At 44.2% G+C, this 14,270-nt stretch overlaps 2 protein-coding genes across 2 annotated transcripts in view; both read right to left on the reverse strand.

Annotated features, from left to right (window-relative positions):
• LOC311030186 (uncharacterized protein) overlaps positions 1-14,270 on the reverse strand; it is a 426,559-nt gene that overhangs the window by 335,029 nt on the left and 77,260 nt on the right. The window contains exons 5-6 of the mRNA XM_084035816.1: positions 13,124-13,246; positions 11,036-11,158 (exon numbers count right to left, since the gene is read on the reverse strand). Of these exons, the coding sequence (XP_083891942.1) occupies positions 11,036-11,158; positions 13,124-13,246 (246 nt within the window). The remainder of the gene's footprint in view (positions 1-11,035; positions 11,159-13,123; positions 13,247-14,270) is intronic.
• LOC311030189 (protein NLRC3-like) overlaps positions 1-14,270 on the reverse strand; it is a 171,535-nt gene that overhangs the window by 38,956 nt on the left and 118,309 nt on the right. Inside the window, exon 11 of the mRNA XM_084035819.1 lies at positions 5,232-5,405. Within this exon, the coding sequence (XP_083891945.1) occupies positions 5,232-5,405 (174 nt within the window). The remainder of the gene's footprint in view (positions 1-5,231; positions 5,406-14,270) is intronic.

The raw sequence follows: 14,270 nt of genomic DNA on the forward strand, positions 1-14,270 counted from the left end.
CACCTGAGAGTGTCCAGTCTGAAGTCTGTCCATCTGTCCTCACCTGAGTGTCCAGTCTGATGTCTGTCCATCTGTCCTCACCTGAGAGTGTCCAGTCTGATGTCTGTCCATCTGTCCTCACCTGAGAGTGTCCAGTCTGAAGTCTGTCCATCTGTCCTCACCTGAGTGTCCAGTCTGATGTCTGTCCATCTGTCCTCACCTGAGAGTGTCCAGTCTGAAGTCTGTCCATCTGTCCTCACCTGAGAGTGTCCAGTCTGATGTCTGTCCATCTGTCCTCACCTGAGAGTGTCCAGTCTGATGTCTGTCCATCTGTCCTCACCTGAGTCTCCAGTCTGATGTCTGTCCATCTGTCCTCACCTGAGTGTCCAGTCTGATGTCTGTCCATCTGTCCTCACCTGAGTCTCCAGTCTGATGTCTATCCATCTGTCCTCACCTGAGAGTGTCCAGTCTGATGTCTGTCCATCTGTCCTCACCTGAGTGTCCAGTCTGAAGTCTGTCCATCTGTCCTCACCTGAGTGTCCAGTCTGATGTCTGTCCATCTGTCCTCACCTGAGTGTCCAGTCTGAAGTCTGTCCATCTGTCCTCACCTGAGAGTGTCCAGTCTGATGTCTGTCCATCTGTCCTCACCTGAGAGGTTCCAGTCTGAAGTCTGTCCATCTGTCCTCACCTGAGAGTGTCCAATCTGATGTCTGTCCATCTGTCCTCACCTGAGTGTCCAGTCTGATGTCTGTCCATCTGTCCTCACCTGAGTCTCCAGTCTGATGTCTGTCCATCTGTCCTCACCTGAGTGTCCAGTCTGATGTCTGTCCATCTGTCCTCACCTGAGAGCGTCCAGTCTGATGTCTGTCCATCTGTCCTCACCTGAGAGAGTCCAGTCTGAAGTCTGTCCATCTGTCCTCACCTGAGTGTCCAGTCTGATGTCTGTCCATCTGTCCTCACCTTAGAGTGTCCAGTCTGAAGTCTGTCCATCTGTCCTCACCTGAGTGTCCAGTCTGATGTCTGTCCATCTGTCCTCACCTGAGTGTCCAGTCTGAAGTCTGTCCATCTGTCCTCACCTGAGAGTGTCCAGTCTGAAGTCTGTCCATCTGTCCTCACCTGAGAGTGTCCAGTCTGAAGTCTGTCCATCTGTCCTCACCTGAGAGTGTCCAATCTGAAGTCTGTCCATCTGTCCTCACCTGAGAGTGTCCAGTCTGATGTCTGTCCATCTGTCCTCACCTGAGAGTGTCCAGTCTGATGTCTGTCCATCTGTCCTCACCTGAGAGTGTCCAGTCTCCAGTGTGGACCCTCCAGTCCAGCAGACAGCAGCTTGACTCCTGAGTCTCCTGGATGATTGTAGCTCAGGTCCAGCTGTCTCAGATAGGAGGGGTTGGAGTCCAGAGCTGAGGCCAGAGAAGAACAGCCGTCCTCTGTGATCAGACAACCTGACAGACTGAAGACACACACACTACTGTCACTTCTGGGGACTTTACATAGACTTATGTCCATTTGTCCACTTTTTAAAATGAGAAAAAGTGATATTTGTCTTTTGTTGTGTTGATGTTGTACTGGGTGGGATAAGCGTGGCTGAGTGATGGACAGAGACGGACAGAGGAGGACGTTAAAAGAAAGACAAGAGACGAGCTGAAATGATTGAGAGAGAAATTGAAGCGTTAGAAAAGAGAAGAAACAACAGTTGAAACAGTCTATGTGGTCTGTCTTCAGACCTGGTGTGCCAACAAAGATCTGGTATTGATTTTAAACCATCTAGCAAAGAAAAAAGGCTGGAATTCAATAACATTTCAACAATGTTTATAGTTTTCATATTGAACTGGAGGAATTATGAATAACAAGTACTCTGATAATAACACTAAAATACAAAACACAGCTTTGAAAATGTGCTTCTTAAGACTCTCAGAACATATGAGGCATTCAGGTGTTCAACTGCCAGTTGGAAGAAAAGAGTCTGTCTTGATTCAAAGCTCTGTTCTCACTGTCAGCGTTCCTCTTTGAGAGCAGCCGTGTGAACTTATCTATCGGCTCTAGATCTCACCGACCTGACTGACCTTTATCACCTCCACTCTCTGATCCATCTGTCAGCTGTCAGTGAGTCTCCTCAGTTGTCACCATAGAAACGTCACTCACAGAAACTCCAGTTTGCACAGATTTGATTAAGTTCAGAGTTAACGTTTCACCCCGTTGCATTACTGGGTAATTTAGTGTTTGTGAGTAGCAACCAGTGAGATGATTTAACCTCCAACCATCTGAACCAGTGTAGTGATGCTAACGCTGCAGCAGTAAAATGGAAACGCTCCGTCATCATTTAATAATTCTCAATGATCTATCAGTTATGGGTCTGGGTCCTGATAGGACGGGGTCTGGGTCTGGATCTGGGCCAAGCTCCACCTCTTAGTGACCCTTGCTATAGGCAGTGTTGGGCAAGTTACTTCAAAAGCGTAATGCATTATTTATTACTTGTTACTGTCATTTCAAAGTAATTAGTTACATTACAATATTACTGTCTTTGAATTGTAAGGCATTACACTACTTTTACATTACTTTTGCATTACTTTTCGCCAAAATAAAAGGACATTTTTGTTCTCGATAGATCTTCTTGTGTTCAATGCAGCTCATTACACAGCAGGATGTGATGTTTTTCACTTCAAAATAAAAGAACGAAAAACGGAAAATGACTCTTATCCCGTTATTCGTTTAAAAAACGGAAAACGAGAAACAGAAAACGACTCGTTAACTGATATTAGATATTGTGTTCATGAATGGGATTCGGGGATGAAATAACAGGGCCATTTTTCATTCCAGATTTGCTGTACGTCTTTTTTAATGACCCGGAAGGCGCTGCGAAATTACCTGAAAGCAGTGGTGTAGTGGAGGGTATACGCAGGTATACGGGGTATACCCACCTCTTTTTCTGGTGGTTTACAGTATACCCACTAGGGTTGCAAAATTCCGGGAATTTTCAAAAGTGGAAACTTTCCATGGGAATTTATGGGAATTAATGGGAATTAATGGGAATTTATGGGAATATACGGGAATAAACTGGGAATTTTTAAAATTGATGGTTGGCTCTTCAAAGGGGACTTAAATATAGCTGAGGAAAGTTATTTTGTAGCATAATCTTGACTAAAACAAACAGATGCCATTCAAATACACTTGAATATCCATGCCATTCCTCAACCACATGCACAGAGCACACTGCTTAGTGCATGGCTATTGAGACCACACCCTCTACTGGCACTGTGCATGCCTCCATCACATGTACAGAAGATCACTAGAAGACTGGACCACACTTTTGAGCCTGAAGCACAAAGACTATTGAGGCACACATTTGAGCTTCTGGACTAAACAAAGTGAAGTAAGTTTTGATGCTATTATGGGGAAATATATTTATTTTATTAAAGCTCTAGTCTACGATTTGAAAGGTTTGAAAAAAGCACCCCCCCCCCCCCCCCCCACACACACACACACACATGCACCCCTCCCCTCTGTGCTCTGTGCTCCTCCGAGCTCGTATCGTTCTCCCCTCGCAGCCTCCCACCTCCCTCTTATTTTACAAAAATAGTTCACTAAAATGTGTTTCTGAAAACATTTTAGGAAAGAAATAAGCTATGCAGTTGCTGAATCTGTCTTTATTTTAGATCGACATCGGTCAGTTTAAAAGATTTTCGCAAGCTTGCGGGCGGCGGCGCTCCGTCTCTCGAAATCGGCTGCTCCGCGACGGCATCACACGGCTTCTTACATAGACAATGAACGGGAACATTCCATTCCATTTTTGAATGAGTGGGGTTGGGAGTATTGAACCTAACATTCCTGTTTTTGACTTCACCCATGAAACAACTAATTAAAACATGTTCTGTTCTACTTTCAAATAAATCTGTTGAAATATCTGTTGAAAATGGATGTTTTCTTATGACTTCTGTTCATATTTATGCTTGGATATAATATATTCCCAGTTAGTTCCCCTAAATTCCCATTAATTCCCATTATTCCCATGGAGAGTTTCCAAATATGGAATATTTCCAAAATTCCCAAGCTTAAGTTCCCGTGGAAATTTACCGGAAACTTTCCGGAAATTTACCGGGAATTTTCCACCCCTTTGCAACCCTAATACCCACCTATCAGCCAGAAAGCCATTGGAATATATGGGAGAGTATACCCACTTCCTCCTCTGTAACCTACCCATCTACCTAGCAGTACACCATCAACTACCACCACACCACTGCCTGAAAGCCTACCTGAGACATTTAGGGGAGCTCTAAAACACTGTTCATTAACGCTCTGAAAGCGTCTGACGCTCGCGTTTTGAAGTAAACCTACTGTTTTAAACTGGCACCAAAAGCGTTATAACAACAGCACTTAATTAACATAGTGTAGAGTCACACGGACCGGCTTTCACACTTTTCCAAAAGTGGAGCGTATGCCCATCTCGCGATCGCGAATGTAGAGTCAATTGATTTCGGGTTTAAAATGCATTGTAACGTCATCATAAATGTGTGTGCACATGTTGGTGTTAAAATGGTGTTTTGTCTCCGCCGTGCAGACGAGTTAGAAGCTTTAAACTTTGAATTAAAACTGTCAGCAGCATCAAAATGTCTGGTTGGTTCATGTTCAGTTGTCAGAGTTGATATTTCAATCAGGCTTCAACCTCTGGTTCAGAAAAGTGAAGTCAAGCCTGAAGGTCCTTAAAGCTGCATTCTCTCTGCTGGCCACTAGGGGGTGTTTTCATGAATAATATGTCTTCATTGCATCTGCATAGCTTTGAGTCTGCATGTGGGTCCTCCCTGCTGCTTAAGCAACCGTGACAAGAATATTAGTTCATTTCATATAAAACTCAATAAACTCAACTGTATAGAAAGTGGTTCAAACTGGTTCCACCTTGACAGCAGAGACAGTCTGGTGTTGTAGTTCAGGCTCACATGTTCATGGACTGACGTTCACAAACGTAGACTGACGTTTGCAACAGCATTTATAAACGCCAGGTAAATTTATAAAACTATTAAAACATGGAACGGCAGGGAAAAGATAAACAAGAGGTTTGGTTTTGATAAAAGTTTTGTTTTGTTCTTTTGCTGGCAAGTCGTTAGCAGCAGAAACAGTATTTCATCAGCCGTGTTAACAGATTAGTAGCAAACGTGTCTATTTAGGAATACGTGAATATAACTAACTGAATATTTGGTGCATGTAAACGCATCATTGAAAGCTTCATAGGTAAACTTCTCAAAGTAGTTGAATCTGACCTGAGAGTTTCCAGTCGACAGTGTGGACTCTCCAGGCCAGCAGACAGCAGCTTCACTCCTGAATCCTGCAGGTCGTTGTTACTCAGGTCCAGGTCTCTTAGACTGGAGGACTGGGAGCTGAGAACTGAGGACAGTCCTTCACAGCTTCTCTCTGAGAGGTTACAGCCACTGAGTCTGAAGAGGAACCAGAAATTAGTGATGAAACAATTACAAACAACTGTTCATCACCTCAGGTTCTAACTGACATTATTATCATAATGAAGTTAAATGATGTTGAACATGTTTGTTCATCAGGTTATTGTCGCAGCTGGGTGGTGTATTAGGCTCCATGGTGAGGTTAACGTCACACTGTGCCATCTGTTTATTTCTGTCTGAGTCTTCTTTCAAGACTCTCACGGGACTCCGTTTCACCAATCAAACGCAGCCAGGCAGTCACATGACAGCACACAAACTCTCCACGCCCGGTTATAGATAGAACTCTTTTAACGTTTTTTAATTCTAAATCCTTGTCATTCAGAGACAAATGTGCATAAATATGCAAGTGTATGTGCAATAATTTATGGAGGAGTCACAATATACCGCCCACTTTTTGAAATCCCCCCGACTTTTACCGTCTAACGTCAGTGAATCTGTCGATCCTATTTAAGTTTCACTTTCAGTTGTGAATGAGTTCATTTCTGAATGTTTCTGATGTGAGATTCTGTTTGTAGCTGCTCATCACTCAGATTCTTGTGGGTCGAGTCATTCTTATGTCGACAAAACTCAGAGAAAAGTTAGAATAAATGTCTTCGACATGACTATCGATCACTGTGTGTGTGTGTGTGTGTGTGTGTGTGTCGGTGAAACAGACAGAGAGGAGAGACGCTGGATGAAGCGGTGAGCTGTGTTTTTTCTTTTCTTTCAGCTGAGGTGACAAACGCTTCATGTTAGAGAAAGCATTGATTTTTATGTAACTGGGGGGGTTAGCTGCCCTTCCAACGTCTATGCCTCCTGGTAGTCTCTCAGATCACCAGGTGCGGGGCCACAATAATCAGAATTTACTCAGAAGTTACTCAGTACTCGAGTAGTTTTTTCACTAAATACTTTCTTACCTTTACTGTTAAGTAACTATTTAGAACTACTTTTTACTTCTTTACCTTTTACAGTTGGGAAAACCAATCAAATCGTTCAGAATGCAGATAGAACCTTGTAATTCCAAGATGGTTTGTTGTTTTCTGAATGAAAAACTATATTTACAGAGCTTTGCTGGAGGCTTGGACCACCGGCAGCAGCCTCAGAAGAGCCTCCTCTGAAGCAGAGTATTCCTTCAGGTCAAACACGTCCAGATGTTTTTCTGAAGACAGTAAGATGAAGACCAGAGCTGACCACTGACCAGGAGACAGTTCATCGGAGGAGAGACGTCCTGAAGTCAGATACTGTTGGATCTCCTCCACCAGAGAACGATCATTCAGTTCATTCAGACAGTGGAACAGATTGATGCTTCTCTCTGGAGACAGATCCTCATCAAGCTTCTTCTTGATGTACTGGACTGTTTCCTGATTGGTCTGTGAGCTACTTCCTGTTTGTGTCAGCAGACCTCGTAGGTGTTTCTGATTGGTCTCTAGTGACAGACCCAGAAGGAAGCGGAGGAACAGGTCCAGGTGTCCGTTTGGACTCTGTAAGGCCTTGTCCACAGCTCTCTGGTGCAGATGTTTTGGTTTAGGTTTGTGTCTGGAGACTTTAAACAACGATGAGGTTGTTTGTTTTTCTGCCATCAGATTGACACCAGAGTTGACGAAGGTCAGATGGACATGAAGAGCAGCCAGAAACTCCTGAACACTCAGATGGACGAAGCAGAACACCTGGTCCTGGTACAGTCCTCTCTCCTCTCTGAAGACCTGTGTGAACACTCCTGAGTACACTGAGGCTGCTTTGATATCGATGCCACACTCTTTCAGGTCCGGTTCATAGAAGATCAGGTTTCCTTTCTGCAGCTGCTCAAAAGCCAGTTTTCCTAGAGACTTAATCATCTTCCTGCTCTGTGGACTCCAGTGTGGATCCGTCTCAGCTCCTCCATCATACTTGACGTTCTTCAGTTTGGACTGAACCACCAGGAAGTGGATGTACATGTCGGTCAGGGTCTTGGGCAGCTCCCCTTCCTCCCTGGTCTTCAACACGTCCTCCAGAACTGTAGCAGTGATCCAGCAGAAGACTGGGATATGGCACATGATGTGGAGGCTTCGTGAGGTCTTGATGTGGGCGATGATCCTGTTAGCCTGCTCCTCATCTCTGAACCTCTTCCTGAAGTAGTCCTCCTTCTGTGGGTCAGTGAACCCTCTGACCTCTGTCACCCTGTCAACACACCCAGGAGGGATCTGATTGGCTGCTGCAGGTCTTGTGGTTATCCAGAGACGAGCAGAGGGAAGCAGTTTCCCCCTGATGAGGTTTGTCAGCAGCACTTGGACTGAGGTGGACTTTGTAACATCAGTCAGGATCTTGCTGTTGTGGAAGTCCAGAGGAAGTCGACACTCGTCCAGACCGTCAAAGATGAACACAACCTGGAACTCTTCAAACCTGCAGATTCCTGCTTCTTTGGTTTCAGGGAAGAAGTGATGAATGAGTTTCACCAAGCTGAACTTCTTCCCTTTCAGCAGGTTCAGCTCTCTGAAAGTGAATGGAAACATGAACAGTATGTCCTGGTTGGCTTTGTCTTCAGCCCAGTCCAGAGTGAACTTCTGTGTTAACACTGTTTTCCCGATGCCAGCCACTCCCTTTGTCATCACTGTTCTGATTGGTTCATCCCTTCCAGGTGAGCCTTTAAAGATGTCTTCTTGTCTGATGGTTGTTTCTGGTCTGTCTGGTTTCCTGGATGCCGTTTCAATCTGTCTGACCTCATGTTGGTCATTGACCTCTGCAGTCCCTCCCTCTGTGACGTGGAGCTCCGTGTAGACCTGATTCAGGAGGGTTGGGTTTCCTGCTCTAGTGATGCCCTCAAACAAACACTGGAACTTCTTCTTGAGGCTAGACTTGAGTTTACGTTGGTTCACTGGACCAGCGGTTCCTGGATAAACAACAAAGGAACCCAGTTAGTGGATCCTACAGACCCTTTTACAGTCTATGAACAAGCCATGTGTTAGAGCCATGTATTCCTATAGTCCTCAGTAGTAGTGTCTTCATGAGCTTCTTTCATGATCAAATCAAACTAATGGAGACAAAATCAATCAGGTGCACCTGATGAAGCCAACAGAAGTAAAATAAAAGACATTTACAAGACAAACAGAACTGGAAGGATATATAACCCTTTGAACTGCAGCTGTAAAGCTCAGTGAGTCAGTCTAGAAATAAAGAGCCTCTTGTATCGCCTCAATTCGCCGTTTTGGTTTTGAAAGGAAAATTCACCAGAATTAGATTTTTAAGGCAACAAAACAGAAACACTGACCTCTGGTGGCGTCTGCTGGTCACTACAACACATCACAATACAGCATCATAGAAAGAGACGGTATTGATGACGGTGTTGAAAATAGTACCGTTTGGATATTTAAATATCCTGGTATACTGTAATCCTCCACGCTGAGACGCCACCATTGAAAACATGGAGGTGTCCTCATAGAAGCCTGTTTTAAATACATTTTTGTTTTCATCTACCAACTATTTAGTTCCTAGCTGAAAGTCACCAGTTAACAAGGTCACTGGGTGAAGTGAAACACCTGTTCCTCTGAAACGGTCGTGATCCTGTCTGAACTCAGTAGAACTTGAGTCTGTTGGAATATCGATTCTGACAACCGAACACGTAACAAGCAGACATCAAGATGCTACTAACAGTTTAAATTCACTGTTTAAAGCTTCTAACTCGTCTGGATGGTTGAAGCAAATCAACATTAACATTGACATCATGCGTACATATATTTATGATGACATTGGCTGTATTCGGGTCTGTAGACAACCAGAGAACCTAAACATTGAAGTTGTGTGCAGCCTATTAGGAGAAATATGAAGTTCTTCATGTTGAATCCTTCTCTTCTTTCCACCATGTTAAATCTGTTAAAATCCTCTTACTGATCTGCAGACAGTCAGCCAGCTCCTCCTGCTTCATTCTCCTCAGGAAGTGCACTGTGATCTTCTGAAACGCCTCTCTGTTCCTCCTCTGCTCTTCATCCTCACCATCCAACAACTCCTCGTCCTCATTCTCCAAGCATTCTGGGTAATCTGGACTCAGGACCTTCTGGATCTTCTTCAGCTCGTTCTTCACAAAAGTGCCGATGTTCTCCTCCAGCAGCTGGAACAGAAGGATAAACTGAACATGAACTCTAAAGAACCCAACATGGGTTTCATGTGTGGGTCTGAGCAGCATGGAGACCACTAGAACCTGTTCAGCATTGAATCTGTAGTTGATGTGGTTAATAGTGTAAGGTGAGCTTGTACATGTACTCACCATAAATATGGAGTCCAGGTCTGTTTGATGCTGCTGGGTCAACGGAACCTCTGAGATCTGCTGAACTCTGTGGAGAAAACCAAGTTTAAAGAGTCACTAAACCACAGACTGTAGAGCAGAAGTGGACGTCGTCATGGCGACATCGCCTGTTGGTTTGTGGACTACAGTTTTGAAGCCTCAGATTCTGCACAAAGGGTGGATCTGATGAACACAAGCGGCAGAGCGGCACCCAGAGCGGCAACCTTACTGGATCTGGATCCATCTGGATTCTGGTGTGAAGCTGCTAACAAAGTTAGCTTCATAGTTCAAGGTCAACTTTACAGCTAAGTGTTAAAGTCATCTTAGTAGCTAACCAGCATTGGTAGTGTGGTAGCAACCTGTCAATCAGCAGGTAAGCCCCGCCCCCTAAAGCATCCCCTGCTTTCTGGTCTGGTGGACTCTAAATGGACCATAATGTACTAAATGAACATCATGCTGGATTGAAGAAGACTTGAAACTAGAGATTGAGACCATAAACTCATGTTTACAATGTTTACTGAGATAATACATCAAGAGAGAAGTAGGACCATTTTCTCATAGACTTCTATACAACCAGAGAGGAGTCACCCCCTGGTGGCCAGCAGAGAGAAGTAGGACCATTTTCTCATAGACTTCTATACAACCAGAGAGGAGTCGCCCCCTGGTGGCCAGCAGAGAGACCATTTTCTCATAGACTTCTATACAACAAGAGAGAATGACAGTTTAAGGCACTTCAGCCTTGGCTTCACTTTACAGAACTGGAGTTTCCATTCCATTTTATATTTAAATACTTTGCACTTCAATGTCAAAATCTGGACCTGAATCCACCAACAACAATACTAAATACCAGATACATTGGTTATGTGAATGCTGGCTTCTCAAACCTGCAGTAAAACTCATTCAGGTCTTGGACCAGATGGTGTAGCTGGTGGTGTAGAATGTCTCTCTGGTTGCTGCTTGCTTGCCTTGAACGGCCTCTTGAGGGATTAAAGTCAGAAAAGATCAAAGTTGCTTCCCATGAAAACCTGAATCCTGGCCTGATCCAGTACCTGACATGTATCCATTTCTCCCTTTGTACCTGTTCCTGGACTTTGATCTGTTGCCTGTTCCTGATTCCTCTGGATTTCTTTACCTGTTTGGACCAAAGCGGTCTCATTCCAAATGCATCAAGTACCCAGTTTGGTCAGAGCCCTTTGGAGTCTGATGCCAGGTTTTCTAGCAGCTCCGATGTAAACCCAGCTTAGCAAAGCTTAGCTTATTTTAGCTTGCAGTAGCTGTCACGTTAGCCAATTTAGCTTCTCACTGACTCATAACTTTTCTCTGGCTGGTCTAGACCTGATTTATCCTCTAAGGAGGGTTCAGGATCAGTTCTTACCTTCCATCATCAGCTTGGTCAGCTTTAAATCCAATACTGCGAGGCATAGACCGGTCACTCTTCATGGACACACAGCTGGGTCCAGGTCCAGGTCCAGGGGAGTCTGGTCTCTGCTGCTGCATCCTGATACATTAAATACAATATGAACATGAATCAGTTTGCTCTGTTTATCTTTATATTGATGAGTCTTGCTCTAAGAGTTGATACTAGTGTCAGAATCAATACTATAAATGGATCTGGGTCACATTAGACCACGTTGTGGACCCGTGAACACCCGTCTTAGTGCTGGACTCAGCGTTTTGCTAGCATAATGTTAGCTTTGTGGTTTGTAGCTGAGCCTAAGGGTTCTATGAGCTGACTAGAAATATCTCCAGTTGCCAAGTCGTATCTAAGGTCCGTCCTATTAACGGGCGTTGTCCGCCCTCGCACTGGTCTGCTCAGTAGCGATCTTTCTCATTCTCCGATATAGCATGAAGATTCCACATCCCAAGGTGATCGTTTCAGTTGTCATGAACACGAACACGTACACGTCCTCGACGTCCTCCACATCCAGTGCGGCAAGGCAGATGACTTTCCACTTTTCCCAACCATCCATGACGTAGCCGGGCATGAAGGTTCCATCCGGGCATGTAAGTTCACCAGAACCCGCACGCCGTGTTGAGAACTCTCTGTTGATCGCATTCAGTGACCAGCTCAGCAACTCCATCGTGGACTTTAGGATTGATTGATTGAAAACGTTGTTGTACAATATTAGACAAGTCTGCAATCGAGTGCCCTCAGTGTGTCGATTTACAGGCTCAGTTGAGTTCTTCACAGCTCCGTACCTAATTTATCACCTCATTGTTGATACACATTATAACAACATCCTGCTACGTACAACAACATCCTGCTACGTACAATGATGTGGAAACGGAGTTATGACTCGTGAAACAACATTTTGGTTGCAAAATCTCCACTGGGCGTCTGATGGTTCTGTCCTTCACGTAGTCCATTACCTCCTGATAATAGACACCTCCTCGGGTATTATCAGTTACGTTAAAACTAGGGCCGGGACTTTAATGCGTTAATAAGATTAATTAATTACACAAACATTAACACGTTAAAAAAATTGACGCATTTTAATCGCACTTATTTTTGCACCGCGGAACGTTTCTCACTGGATGAGTTTCAGGCGGACCGATTATACTGGTTCACACCGGCGGCCGAAGCGCAGCGAATAGGCGCGTAGCAGAGCCCACTTCCTTTCGGCGCCCTTGTTAAGCGATAGTGTAGTTCACACCAACCGAATAGGCGCGGCCATCTGTGGTTACAGAAACATGGAGTATTTATTTTATGAGGTTATGATAAAAAAAATAGCTCTGAATGAACAACAGCTGAGCAGAAGCCTTGTCGACCGTTGCGGAGAAATACGCATCTGGTCTGAACGGGGGGGGCAGGGGGGGGGTCCATTTGTGTGTGTGTGTGTGTGTGTGTGGTGGGGGGGCGCTGGAGGTGAGGTTCATCCAGGGCGTCATGAAACCTAGGACCGCCACTGGCTGCACTTAATGGCAAAAATTGTTTAATTGTTGAATTTCGATTAATTAATTACAAAGCCTCTAATTAATTAGATTATTTTTTTTAATGGAGTCCCGGCCCTAGTTCAAACCTAAAATAAGAGTCTGGTGGATATAAAGTGTCTTACTTAATACTCTACAACCTCCCTTGAGTGAGAGGAAGATGGTGCTTGAGTTTGGTGTTAGTTTGGAGTCTTTCAGTTCTTAGCTTAGCTTAGCCTGGCCGCTACTCTTCTATGTCATTAACTCTTTACTTTTCCCGTCTATGAGTCTTTTCTTTCAAGAGGTTTTCTCCTCATTGTCTCTTTAAGGTTGGATTGTTTATTTCATATACTGTAGTTTAATCCCAGTTAAAAAGGATTTAATTGGTCCTTTCTGTTCGAGCTTCAGGGAAACAAGAGACTGTCTGTCACTCATCGTGGCTCAGAAGACAGAACGGGTTGCAGGATTCAGGGCTGGTAGACTCCGAGTTATGATTAAGGTGCTGGTCTAGACCTGATTCATCCTCTAATGAGAGTTCAGGTTCAGTTCTTACCTTCCATCAGCAGCTTGGTCACCTTTAAAGACAATAGGGGGATTCATAGAGTGGTCAGTCTTTATGGACACACAGCTGGGTCCAGGTCCAGGTCCAGGGGAGTCTGGTCTCTGCTGCTGCATCCTGATGCAATAAATAGAATTTAAGAAATACTTTTACTTCGATATTATCCCAATACAATATGATCATGATACATAGGTCACGATATGGAGGAAACCCCCCCTTCCTATCTGCAATGTCATGAGTGGTGCAAATAAACATAAAACGATCCTGCTGTCAAACTAAGTAGTGTGAGGGGCAAGTTGCATTGTGGGAGATGTTTGGCAGTTCAGACCATCACATTATTCATTCAGCAAATGTTTCATGTGTGTAAATTACAAAGCACTCAGGTGGAAGATTCCATCATGCTGTTGTGAGTTATTGTTGATCGACACTGTGTTTTTGTGGTCCAACAGACCAACAGAGAAAAGATCTGAATTTCCCAGTTAAACATTCATTCCTATCATATCAATATTTGAAGCTGATCAGCTGAAGTGTCAGCAGGTTACAGCGTCAGGTCCAGGTGTGTGTCAGGTTAATATTTAACCTGAATATTTATTTGACTCATCAAACTTTACTGCTTCTTCTTCTCAGACAACTAACCGTATTGAAGGCAATTAAAGCTTCTGGTCTCAGTGATTGTTCACCAAATTGAAAACAAATGTATTCAACAGTCGACACTAGATTCAGATCATCCCCTACATGGACTACAAAGGTCTGGACCAAGACCTGATTCTTCACCTCAGGACAGTCAGATAATAACAAGGTTCAGTTTTAAACTCAATAAAGCGATCTAGTTAATATCATGTATATACTGTATATGTTTTTGAGTGAGAACCATGATGGTGGAGTGATCTGAGTCCTGGACACTTCGAGATCCTAGTCTCACCTCTGAGCTTTGGTCTGGCTGTCATGTCCCCCATCCCGGGTGGTTTTAGAGGGAAGGACTCCGTCCTCTCGGTCCTCACACTGATTCATAGCAGAGTCTCCACCTGCTGGCAGAGACGTACACTGTCACTACGACAACAATACTCACATTAGAAAAGATAAAGTCCCGCCCCTTCCTGTGTCTCCAATGGGACCTAATTTCTTGAAAACTATGAACGGT

This window comes from Eutrigla gurnardus, assembly GCF_963514095.1.
Source record: "Eutrigla gurnardus genome assembly, chromosome: 19".
Taxonomy (NCBI): Eukaryota; Metazoa; Chordata; class Actinopteri; order Perciformes; family Triglidae; genus Eutrigla; species Eutrigla gurnardus.